This window comes from Manis javanica, chromosome 1, assembly GCF_040802235.1.
Source record: "Manis javanica isolate MJ-LG chromosome 1, MJ_LKY, whole genome shotgun sequence".
In the NCBI taxonomy this organism is placed as follows: Eukaryota; Metazoa; Chordata; class Mammalia; order Pholidota; family Manidae; genus Manis; species Manis javanica.
In genome coordinates this window covers 213,312,837-213,325,800 of record NC_133156.1, presented here as the reverse complement: position 1 = coordinate 213,325,800, position 12,964 = coordinate 213,312,837, and the positions used below count along the sequence as shown (strand labels likewise).

Genomic DNA, 12,964 nt, shown 5'->3' with positions numbered 1-12,964 from the left:
TGGAGTCTGTGAGTCTGCTGCTGTTTTGGTCCTTCAGTTTTGCTTCAATGTTTTACTCCACAAATGAGGGAAATCATTGGTACTTGTCTTTCTCCACCTGGCTTATTTCACTGAGCATAGTATCTCCCAGCTCCATCCATGTTGTTGCAAATGCTAGGATATGTTTCTTTCTCGTGGCTGAATAGTATTCCATTGTGTATATGTACCACCTCTTCTTTATCCATTCATCTACTGATGACACTTAGGCTGCTTCCATATCTTGGCTATTCTAAATAGTGCTGTGATAAACATAGGGGTGCATATGTCGTTTTGAATCTGAGAAATTATATTCTTTGGGTAAATTCCTAAGTGTGTAATTTCTGGGTCAAATGGTATTTCTACTTTTAGTTTTTTGAGGAACTTCCATATTGCTTTCCACAATGTTTGAACTAGTTTACATTCCCACTGGCAGTGTAGGAGGGTTCCCCTTTCTCTGCATCCTTGCCAGCATTTGTTGTTCTTAGTATTTTTGATACTGGCCATCCTTACTGGTGTGAGGTAATAGCTCATTGTGGCTTTAATTTAAATTTCCCTGATGATTAGTGATGTGGAGCATCTTTTCATGTGCCTGTTGGCCATCTAAATTTCTTCTTCAGAGAACTGTCTGTTCATATCCTCTGCCCATTTTTTAATTGGGTTATTTGCTTTTTGGTTGTTGAGGCGTGTGTGTTCTTTTTTTTTTTTTTAACATTTGAAGGTCTTTTATTTGCTTTTTGTCTTTACAGACTGCCTAGAAATAATTGATCATGTTCACCACTAAGTATGCACATGGGCTAACTGCCGTGTATTTTACAGTTGGGTAGTAGGGCTTCAGAAAAGAAAATCTGAGATGTTTTGCTTTACTACAGATCTCTGTAACTGAGACTGGGGCCAAAGTTCATTTTTTTTCATTTTTTTTTTTTGGTGTCTAACTTTCTAATTTTTATTTTTATTTTGTTATCATTAATCTACAATTACATGAAGAACATTATGTTTACTAGGGACCCCCTTCACCAAATCCCCCCCAACATGCCCCATTACAGTCACTGTCCATCAGCATAGTAAGATGCTGTAGAATCACTACTCGTCTTCTCTGTTGTACAGCCCTCCCCATGTGCCCCCTACATTATACATGCTAATCATAATACCCCCTTTCTTCTTCCCTACCCTTATCCCTCCCTTCCCACCCATCCTCCCCTGTCCCTTTCCCTTTGGTAACTGTTAGTCCATTCTTGGGTTCTGTGATTCTGCTGCTGTTTTGTTCCTTCAGTTTTTCTTTGTTCTTATACTCCACATATGAGTGAAATCATTTGGTATTTGTCTTTCTCTGCTTGAATTACTTCACTGAGCATAATACCCTCTAGCTCCATCCATGTTGTTGCAAATGGTAGGATTTGTTTTCTTCCTATGGCTGAATAATATTCCATTATGTATATGTACCACATCTTATTTATCCATTCATTTACTGATGGACACTTAGGTTGCTTCCATTTCTTGGCTATTGTAAATAGTGCTGCAATAAACACAGGGGTGCATCTGTCTTTTTCAAACTGGAGTGCTGCATCCTTAGGGTAAATTCCTAGAAGTGGAATTCTTGGGTCAAATGGTATATATATTTTGAGCATTTTGAGGAACCTCCATACTGCTTCCCACAATAGTTGAACTAATTTACATTCCCACCAGCAGTGTAGGAGGGTTCTCCTTTCTCCACAACTGGCGTGTGTGTTCTTTATATATTTTGGATGTTAACCCCTTGTTGGATATGTCATTTACAAATATATTCTTCCATACTGTGGGATGCCTTTTTGTTCTGTTAATGGTGTTATTTGCCATACAGAAGCTTTTTAGTTTGATGTAGTGCCATGTGTTCATTTTTACTTTTGTTTCCCTTGCTCAAGGAGATAAATTCAGGAAAAAGTTGCTCATATTTATTATTCAGGAGATATTTGCCTATGTTGTCTTCTAAGAGTTTTATGGTTTCATGACTTAGATTCAGGTCTTTGATCCATTTCAAGTTTACTTTTATGTATGGGATTAGACTACAATCCAGTTTCATTCTCTTACATGTAGCTGTCCAGTTTTGCCAACACCAGTTGTTGAAGAGGCTGTCATTCCCCCATTGCATGGCTCCTTTATCATATATTAATTGACCATATATGCTTGGGCTTATATCTGGACTCTCCAGTATTTTCCACTGGTCTATTGTTCTGTTCTTGTGCTAGTACCAAGTTGTCTTGATTACTGTGGCTTTGTAGTAGAGCTTGAAGTTGGGGAGCATAATGCCCCCAGCTTTATTCTTCCTTCCCAGGATTGTTTTGGCTATTTGGGGTCTTTTGTGGTTCCATACGAATTTTAGAACGATTTGCTCTAGTTTGTTGAAGAATGCTGTTGGTATTTTGACAGGGATTGCATTGAATCAAGATTGCTTTAGGCAGGATGGCCATTTTGAAAATATTAATTCTTCCTATCCATGATCACGGGATGTGTTTCCATTTATTGGTATCTTCTTTAATTTCTCTCAAGAGTGTCCTATAGTTTTCAGAGTATAGGTCTTTCACTTCCTTGGTTAGGTTTATTCCTAGATATTTTATTCTTGTTGAAGCAATTGTTAATGGAATTATTTTCCTGATTTCTCTTTCTGCTAGTTCATCATTAGTGTATAGGAATGCAACAGATTTCTGTGTATTAATTTTGTATCCTGCATCTTTGCTGAGTTCAGATATTAGATCTAATAGTTTTTGAGTGGATTTTTTACATACAATATCATGTCATCTGCAAACAGTGACAGTTTAACTTCTTCTTCACCAATCTGGATGCCTTTTATTTCTTTGTTTTGTCTGATTGCCATGGTGAGGACCTCCAGAACAATGTTGAATAAAAGTGGGGAGAGTGGACATCTTTGTCTTGTTCCTGATCTTAAAGGAAAAGCTTTCAGCTTCTTGCTGTTAAGTATGATGTTGGCTGTGGGTTTGTTGTGTATGGCCTTTATTATGTTGAGGTACTTGCCCTCTATACCCATTTTGTTGAGAGTTTTTATCATGAATAGATGTTGAATTTTGTGGAATGCTTTTTTGGCATCTATGGAGATGATCATGTGGTTTTTGTCCTTTTTCTTGATGTGGTGGATGATGTTGATGGATTGTGAAATGTTGTACAACACTTGCATGCCTGGAATAAATCCTACTTGATCATGACGGATGAACTTTTTGATGTATTTTTTAATTCGGTTTGCTAATATTTTGTTGAGTATTTTTGCATCTATGTTCATCAAGGATATTGGTCTGTAATTTTCTTTTTTTTGGTGTCTTTGCCTGGTTTTGGTATTAGAGTGATGCTGGCCTCATAGAATGAGTTTGGAAGTATTACCTCTTCTTCTACATTTTGGAAAACTTTAAGGATGATGGGCATTAGGTCTTCACTAAATGTTTGATAAAATTCAGCAGTGAAACCATCTGGTGCAGGGGTTTTACTCTTAAGTAGTTTTTTGATTACCAATTCAATTTTGTTGCTGGTAATTGGCCTGTTTAGATTTTCTGTTTCTTTCTGGGTCAACCTTGGAACGTTGTATTTTTCTAGAAAGTTGTCTGTTTCTTCTAGGTTATCCAGTTTGTTAACATATAATTTTTCATAGTATTCTCCAATAATTCTTTGTATTCCTGTGGTGTCCATAGTGATTTTTTCCTTTCTCATTTCTGATTCTATTTATATGTGTAGACTCTCTTTTTTTCTTGATAAATCTGGCTAGGGTATATCTGTTTTGCCTATTTTCTCGAAGAACCAGCTCCTGCTTTCATTGATTCTTTCTATTGTTTTATTTTTCTCAATTTTATTTATGGTCTAATCTATATTATTTCCCTCCTTCTACTGACTTTGGGCCTCATTTGTTCTTCTTTTTTCTAGTTTCATTAATTATTGATTTTAGAGTGTTCATATGGGATTGTTCTTCTCTCCTGAGGTAGGCCTGTACTATAATATACTTCCCTCTTACCATGGCCTTCGCTGCATTCCTGGGGCCTTTCTTGCTGTCAATGTCTCTAGGCCTCTGACAACTTTTTAATAAACACACCCCCTCTATTCTTGAAGGAATACAAAATTAACTGGAAATTGATAATTAACACTGAAGTATTTTTTCTGTGTCATTCTTTAAGCAGATTGATAAACCAGATAGCTAAGGTCCATATAACTAAGCACTTCTGTCTGACCCAGAGTGATCAGGAAAGGCTACATAAAGGAATTGAGACCAAAGGGGCAGAGAATGTTCTATGCAAGAAGAACATGGGCAAAGTTTCAGTGGTAGGATTCAGCATGGCTAGTTTGTGATGGGAGTAGGCAAACTGCAGGGAACAGAGGATGGAGGAGAGACGGTGAAGAGTTCTTCCATCTCTTCTTTCCTTTGGTTGAGAAGGAAAAATGGAAAAACAGTTCTACTGGACCATAAAAGCTAGGGAGCCAGAAGGAAATGAAAAAATGAATATATGCTACATCTTCCAAGTTTCAGATTACTACAATTTTGTAATCATGGTGTAGAAATATCTAACCATAATGCCATGAAAATTCTATACCCTGGAGTCAGTAGCTCTGACTGTCTCAAGAGTAATGACTGAGAGATTAGAACTATATTCCCAAAGCCAGTCACCAAACAAAGTCCCTCTTGCCTCTCAGACTAGCCAGAGAAGCAGCAGAGGCAGGCATGAGCACCCAGTTGGCTGTGCCAGCCATGATAATGAGCTGTACACAAATGTTTGGTGCCCAAAATCTACTAGTGTTTACAACTTGGGTGTGACTATCAGCCACATGGGACCAGAAGTGAATGGGCTCTTTCCTAGATGGCTCGCTGTCTCTGTAAGTTCACTTACTAGAGATGTTTTGAGCGGGTCTATGGAATGGTGTTGGGAGCAAGTTCTAGATCCACTCTAACCTGAGACGATCAGAGATACTATTTTCTTATGATTGTCAATCAATTCCAAAAGTAGAGACAATAGATTTCAAAACTACTAAATTGTACTCATCAATTCCTAACAAAGTACATTTTCCACTTACCTTCAGGTCTCTGTGGATGAACTCTTTTGAATGTAAATAATCCACTCCTGCTGTTATCTGTTCAAATAATTCCAAAGCCAAACATTTGTCTTGTTGCTTGCCTCTTCTGCTGTCAATCCATTGCTCCAATGTCCCTTTATCACAGAATTCCATTTGGATGAAAAGGCACATAGTGTTTGCCCTGGATATAAAATTCATAATATATTAGAATTAGCAATTAAAATAAATATATAAAAAAATATACTTCTTTTTTAAATCATACCATATCTTCTTAAGAATCCCAAAATATGTTTTAAAACATGAATATAAATATAATAAATTTGGATCAAAACATAGTATACCATTTTTTATTTAAATCATATGTTCCCAGATGTCCAGAGTTTTATTTGTTCAGCCAGTTTATAAAGTATGAGCCTGCCCATTTTTTAATGGTGAAAGGCCTCGATCCCCTTTGCTAATAGATAGGAATAGGAGCATTAATACAATGAAATTGCAGAAAACTGAATTTCATTATTATATAAAGTAATTTTGGAACATTTAAATTCACCATCAATCTATTCAGCATGTATTTTGTGAAAGGCAAAGAACAGGCAGCTAGAGATGAGAAAATGTGTTAGAGGATGTTCTTGCTGTCATGGAGACTATAGTTTAATAAGTGAGAGAGATAAAGGAAAAACAAACCTGAAACAACAGTAGAACGACAGGTACTCTTAAGAGAAATACCAACATTTGTTCCTATGAGATATGTGGGGGGACTGATTTCGCTAACCACGTTTTATTTTATTTTCTAAATTAAGCTGCCCTCAATATTAATTCATATCTTTGAACTTATGTTGGGTAGAAAACAGGAGGAGGTAGCCAATAATTAGATGAAAGCTGGGGAAGTTGCCTATGTATGCTAACGGCCATAACTCCTGAAACTGATGATAAGTTCTCAGTTACGTGGGTGGAGACGGGGCTGGACAGGAAACAATGAATGAGCAGGTCCTCAATGTCTTCTGGATTTCAGCAAGGACTGTCTCCAAGAAACAATGGGAGATTTTCAAAAGGAGAAGCCAGCTCTTTAGAACCCTCTGGTCCTTTGACAACAGCTTACCTGAGGCAATACATGAGTGATATAAGACAGGGTGCCCCATCACAGCTCGCAGTCTTAAAATTATTTTCAATACCCACCACCCCACCAGTGGTGTGACTGCATTCAAAGGAGGCCCTTTGACACCCCACCAATAGGGGCCTGCGAGAGGGAAAGAAAAGTGTTGCAGCTGAGGAGGGGGCCTCCAGCTGCAGTATCTACAACATGTTCCAATTTTGTACACGAGACTTCATTGATGGCCTGGGCTGGAGTCGGGGCACGTGAGCAAGTCTATACATGAAATAGGAGAGTCTGGAAAGCTAAGCCGGAGATTTTGAAAACAGCTGGGGACAATGAAAAGGTTCTTCACACAAGTCTGGAGCAAGGAAAAGATTATTTACTGTCTCCTTACCTGCTGAACAGAGACATTAACAGTATTTATTTGTGGTTGCGATTATTAAATGTAATAATGAATGGCCTTATCCAGTGTCCCACACATAGTAAATGACAGCTGGCCCCACCCTATTGTGGCTATGACACTTATTTTTAGTTACCTTGAAGTATTTATGCTGTCCTCAGGATCATAATCAAGCCCATGCCAACAGCTATAGTAGTGAACAATATTTGCATGACTAAGTGTCGCCAAAGCTTTTACTTCCCGCTCTACCTTTCTGGTTAAAAGAAACAATACAGAAGTGTCAGTATACATCCTTGATAACAACTACAACTCAAGTAACAAGAGACAACTATCTGTACTTTCTTATTCAACAGTTGCCATGGTTCCCACACCCTGAGTTTTAGAGTGGAAACGGAGCACTCAAAAGAAAAAGTGAATCTAAGGAAGAAAACAGAGCTGTTATTACTCCCCACGTAAAAGAAAAAGCAGTGGCTTAATTAAATTCCAAACATCAGACCATTTAAAAGTCTATTTAGTAGTCTGAAATACAAGTGATGCAACTTTTGGTAGCTAATTCATACATTATGTTTCATCCAGACTTGTGTTAAAATTGCTTTGGATTTCATAAGCAAACCCCATTTGGGCAGCAAGGGTAGGTAAGAACAGGCAGCAGGAAAAACCTAATTCAGAATTTTCAGTTTGTGGCAAAAATACACAAAGGAGGTAATCGATGCAGAGAAACTGAGACATGGCTACACATGTGGGAGCTTGATAGGAATGTGTAGTCAAGAGCTAAGACAATTCCACAATTCCACAGGTAAATGGAATAAATAGATTTGAGATTTCAAGGATGAGAAATAAAAAGTAAATATTTTGTAATTTCAGTTTTTAACTTAAAGTTCTATGACTATATGATATAAAATTTTTAAAAATAAAAAATGACATACATGGAAAATACTAACATAATTTGCTATTATTTTGCATTATTTATTTATTTTATTTATTTTATTTTTATTAAGATATCATTCATATACATTCTTAGGAAGGTTTCACATGAGCAACCTTGTGGTTACTACATTCCCCCCTATTATCATTTGCATTATTTCTTATAGTCTTTCTTCATATACACTTTTATATATTTATAATTATAGTAATTTTTATCCTGCTTTTTCATGTTAACATGTTATCTTTACAATTTTCCTTGTTGTTACACAACCTGTATACTCATCACATATAAACTTCTTATTGTAAGACTTCTAAAGTATAAAAAAGTAGAGCAAATAGAGTAAGGAACCCCTACCTAGTCATCACCCAGATCAAACAGTTATTACTCCTAGCCACTCTTATTTCATCTATATTCTTACCCACTTCATTATCTTCCCCTAGGTTATTCTGAAGCAACTTTCAGCATCATAGCATTTCAGGTGTAAATATTTTCAGTATATAACTTTCACTTTCAATGACTGCAGGTAGCCATTGATCAGGGGAGAGAATAAAACATACTTAATGATTTCTTATTGTGGGATATTTTGCTTGTTCTAATTTTTCACTGTACAAATGACAGCATGATTTAATTTGGGTAATATCGTTAGACTAGGCTCCCAGACAGGTAATCCATAGGCCAAAGTGTATAAACATTTTTATGGCTTTAGGTTAATATCTCCAAGTATATCTGTATTTTGCCAGTTTATGAAGCCACTATATATGTCCGAGGTACTGCATTCTTATCATCGAGTATTACCATTTAAGAAAATGCTATCACAAAGACCAACAATACTTCATTCCTGTTAAATAAAACATTCAAGAAGCTAAAAGCCCTCTTTCGATGCTGAGTAAGTTTGAAGGTATTTTAACTGCAAGTGCGTTGTCTATGGGGCAGGAAGTAGGTTGGTTTGACTGGGATGAAGAGTGTCCAAGACTCCATGCCCGCCTCTCCTTTGCTCATGTCACCCTCCGTAGCCCATTTTCCTTTTCCCTCTCCTCTAGTCCTTGAGGGATCAGTCTGGCCAAGTTACATACCGTAAAACTGCCAGAACACAACAAGCAAGATTGGGGGACTGGTGAACATGGGATTTAAGACCTCCTTCCTATGTGTTTTCCTTCCTGAAGGAGTTCTGCTATCCAGAAAGCGGGAGAGGGGTTATACATTCCACAACACCAACACTGGAGGCAACAGCTACTAGCGGGAACACAGCAGACAGGCATTCCAGGGGATGAGCTCTACATCTCCACCTCGTTGCCACAGAGCTAGTGTCTGAAGATGGTCATCGGCAATCCTGGTCCTCCCCATACATGCATCCACTCCTCCGGTTACAAAGCAGAGTCTACTGGCCTTCCCTCAAATTCTGAGCTGGGTCAGTGACTTTGTTTAACCAACATAATGTGGAACTTCCAAGACGAGGTCAAAAGTAGCCATTCCTGTCCCTCCTGAGACGACTTGCTCTGGGGACAGTCCTTCTTGGAACCCAGCCACTAAGGTGTGAGATGCCGGCCACATGAAGAGGCCATGTGAAGACACTCTGGTTAACAGTCCCAGCTGAATATCCAAACACAGCCAGCATGAACTTCTGGCCATGTGAGAGAGCCATCTTGGTTAGCCAGCCTAACCAGGTATTGAACTTTTGGGTGATTCCTGACTGCAAATGCATGAGACCCCAAGTGAGAATGGTTGAGATGAACACAATCAACCATAAGAGATTATAATAGCTTGTTTTCAAGCCTCATTTTAAGTTGTGCATTAGCATTATGTGATAATAGATAACCAGAACAATTACCAATTAGCTTTTACATTTGACAAGTCAGTTCACATCTTTGGATCTCAGTCTCCTCATCTATAAAATAAGGAGATGGGATGAAAAATCTCAAAAGTCACCATAAGCTAAATGATTTTATGACTTCAGGCCTCAAGAAGACAGTTTCGACAGGATGATCAATAGTATATCCATTTTTTATTGAAATAACCAGAGTAAAGTAATATCATTTCAGAGTAGGCCAAGCTCCTGCAAGTGGAATAACATTATTAAGGAGGACTAGAAAAAAGTAAAGAATAGACTAATGAGGAAGAGAGATATGTAGAAAGGAACAGCATAGGTTCAACACATCTTTGCATTCAAAAGAATAAAACATTTACTACTTACTTGTCATTATACTTAACACGCTTAATAACATATATCTTCCCATCAATTCTGTGTTTTGCTTTGAAAACTTGGCCAAATCCGCCTGAGCCGATTGGTTCTATTTCTGTAAAATCACCAGCAAACCTTAAAAGATAAATTCTACTATTATTCTGAGGTTCAGTGCCCACTGCTCCCCCTCTACCCTTCCACTTTCCCTTAATGCCACTGGTGAAATGGATGGTGTAACAAACATGACATTCCCTTCTGAATAAGAAGGGTCCACTTTACAGAAACTCTTAAATCACAAAGGGTAGTTCCTCCTCCTTCTCCTTCCAACATAACAGATCACTTCTGGAAGTCACAGTCAATTCCTGGCAGCACAAAAGCCATGATAAAGAATCTTATCACAAGTATAAAATTTTAGGAGGAAGAGCTATATTGTTTTCCCCAGCTACCACCAAGCTATTATAAGGGAAACGAGCACATGCTCTGAGCTTGCCTAGGTTTGTAACTACCTGATTTCCCCTCTCCCTCATGCCCCATATCCATCATTAAGCCCTGCCAATTAGACTTTCAAAATGTGTCTGCCTCCTTCTCCCCATCTCCACCACCTTCACACCAGTCCAAGCTGCCATCAGGCTTGGTCGCAAACTCTTGCTAACTGGACTCTTTATTGCCTCTCCCTCCTCTGCTCCAATCCATGATCCACACAGCAACCAGTACAATAAAAACTTAGTTTGATCATGTTTCTCTATTGTCTAAACCCTCCAATAGCTTACCTCAGCATTCAGCAAAAACAGAAACCTTAAATGGCCTACAAGGAGCCATGTGCTTCCGTCTCCTGCCTGTCCTGTGGCACTGAGCTCTTGCTCACTGCACGCCAGGCACACAGCCTTCTCTCTGCCCCATGGACTCTCACATCTCCTTTCCTACCTTCCCCTTTCCACATGGCCTTCTGTGCAGAACCACCCACAGAGCCTCCCTGCCTCCCTGTGCTAACTCATCCTCAGGTCTTGCTGCAAACATGACCCCAGAGAAAGCTTCGCCTCAACCCCTCCCTCTAAAGCCAAGAGTCCAGTTTTCATTTCTTACCATGTCATTGATTTTCCTTCAAACCTCTGTCCATAGTTTGTAATGTCAAACTTTTGCATGTAATTATTATCCCCACAAAACTCTTTGAGGGCAGAAGCTGTTTCTATTTGTTTCTACTATAAATACAATGCCCAGCACAGTGCCAGGCATATATTAGATACTTATTAAATATTTGTTGGTTCTTTATTGCTTGCTTAAACTTGTATTCAATATCCCCCCATTGCAAATAGGCTTAGTTTGTTTTAGCTTTTTTATTAAACCCAAACATATGATCTACCACAAGAGGAATCCTTCTTCAAAGTGAAACATGGTATGGAGCTGGAAAATGGAAAACAGATTCGATCTGTTCCTGCAGGAATAGTTCTTTTTTAAATCACTGGCTTATAGGAATATTTGTTTTCGATATTAAAAACTTCCATAGATGTCAGAGAAATCCACATATGCATCACACAGACCTACTTTGCCACGTTCTATTGGAACTCATCTGAACTTTACTTCTCCAATAGATAGTCATCTTTGGTGGGCCTGACTATACTAAAATTATCAAACTATTCAGATAGAAAAAACTTAACCTCCCTTCAAAAACTTTTGTTGAATGAGTAAATATATCTTTAAACAAATTCTTTTTTACATTTTTTTTCTCTTACCTGCTGTCCGTAGTATACTTGTTTCTCTCTATCGTAGGAGGGTCAAATTTAGGTGCCAAACTTCTAGGAATTAAGAGAAGAAGGTAAAATTCTAAACAAATCAATATAACCTGTTTAGAGTAGGTTCTATGCCATGCATTAGGCTTTCTATATTTTGAGTCAATTATTAGGGCACCAAGTATTAAGTCTTTTCATTATAAAACAGCATACGTATAGTTCTCCTGTAACAATTTTTCATTCCTTCCCTGGTTCCTCATTTGCCTTAACACATACATTGTCGGTACACCACTGGCCTCTCCTTTTCTTCCTCCAGCCTCAAAACCTTGGAAAATATATCTCCTTGCACTTTCCTTCTGGTAGGTTTTACTTTGTACTTTACTCATGGTAAGCCACCTGCAATTGGAAGTTCAAACGTCACCTAAAACTAAACGTATTCAGATTGCTATCTTTCCTCCAAGCCTTTGAGTCGCCGACTTCCTTGCCACCACCAGCACCATGACTCTCGCCTGGGTCTCATCCACAAGGACCATCTTCAAAGTCTTTCTCTTTTGCTGCTTCTTCATCTAGTTACTCTATTTCCTCAAGTCCCATCTACAATTCCTTTACAGTCCAACTTACAAAATCTCCTACCCCTCTTGACTACCCAAGGCCGAAGACCTAATCATCTCACATACAGTCCTCTCTTCTTTCCAATCCAAGCATCCACGTTGGGAATCATCTTTCTTTAATATGTCACCTACTGTTCAGAACATGTTGGTGGGTCATAATGGCTTCTGCTGCCATGTCACCCTTATCACTGACTATATTCACATCCTTGTCTTTCTCTTCAAGAAATCAATTCACCATAATGCACATAACATTTTATCTTTTTTGTCTTGCTCAGGTTATTATACCATCTCTATCTCACCTGCTTGTTCTGCAAAATAATATACTTCTCTTGAAAAACATCTCTCCAAGCCTCATCCAAAACCAATGCCCTTAACCAATTATTCTAGCAGTACCCTTACTGAACTTATTTCTACAGTATAGTGTGTGCACATATTCAAAGGTATCTTTAGATATTTTAAATTGTTTGTAGACTTTAAGTTTTTGTGATCTTAACCGTGCATTCTACTTCTGAAACTCCACACAAGGATGTACAAAACTCTACAGATACTGAAGACTTAACAAATAAGGCTAATAAACTACACCTGAAATAAAACTTCATTTCAAAATACATTCAATGTATGATACTCACCTCCTTTTCACCTTCCTGGAATTACTTCTGATACTGCTCTATAACAGAAAAAAAAAAAAAGGAAAACCATTTTAGATGATTAAATCAATTATTTTGTTTTCTCTTGTACTTCTACATGTTCTGGGACCACATTTGTATGCAAGATTCACAGCCTCTTAAGTTTTGTACTCTCATCAAGCTCTGATTTTCAGTTTACTTGGCTATATCAATGTTCTCACTGATCACAGCAACCAGACGTATATGGCAGGAAGAACAAAAAAGGCAACCTCAAGGCATGTTCTCCAGAAACACTGACCCTTCCATGTTCTCCCTGGGGATCCTCTGGGCCAGCGGATCCCAACAGGA

At 38.2% G+C, this 12,964-nt stretch overlaps 1 protein-coding gene across 2 annotated transcripts in view; it reads right to left on the bottom strand.

Moving 5' to 3' along the window:
- Window positions 1-12,964, bottom strand: part of EIF2AK2 (eukaryotic translation initiation factor 2 alpha kinase 2) — a 36,680-nt gene that overhangs the window by 13,975 nt on the left and 9,741 nt on the right. Inside the window, exons 8-12 of one of the 2 annotated variants that reach the window (XM_037009369.2) lie at window positions 12,620-12,657; window positions 11,383-11,442; window positions 9,665-9,787; window positions 6,685-6,801; window positions 5,059-5,239 (exon numbers count right to left, since the gene is read on the bottom strand). In XM_037009369.2, the coding sequence (XP_036865264.1) occupies window positions 5,059-5,239; window positions 6,685-6,801; window positions 9,665-9,787; window positions 11,383-11,442; window positions 12,620-12,657 (519 nt within the window). Of the gene's footprint in view, window positions 1-5,058; window positions 5,240-6,684; window positions 6,802-9,664; window positions 9,788-11,382; window positions 11,446-12,619; window positions 12,658-12,964 lie in introns of both variants that reach the window. The other variant, XM_037009368.2, reaches the window with a different exon arrangement.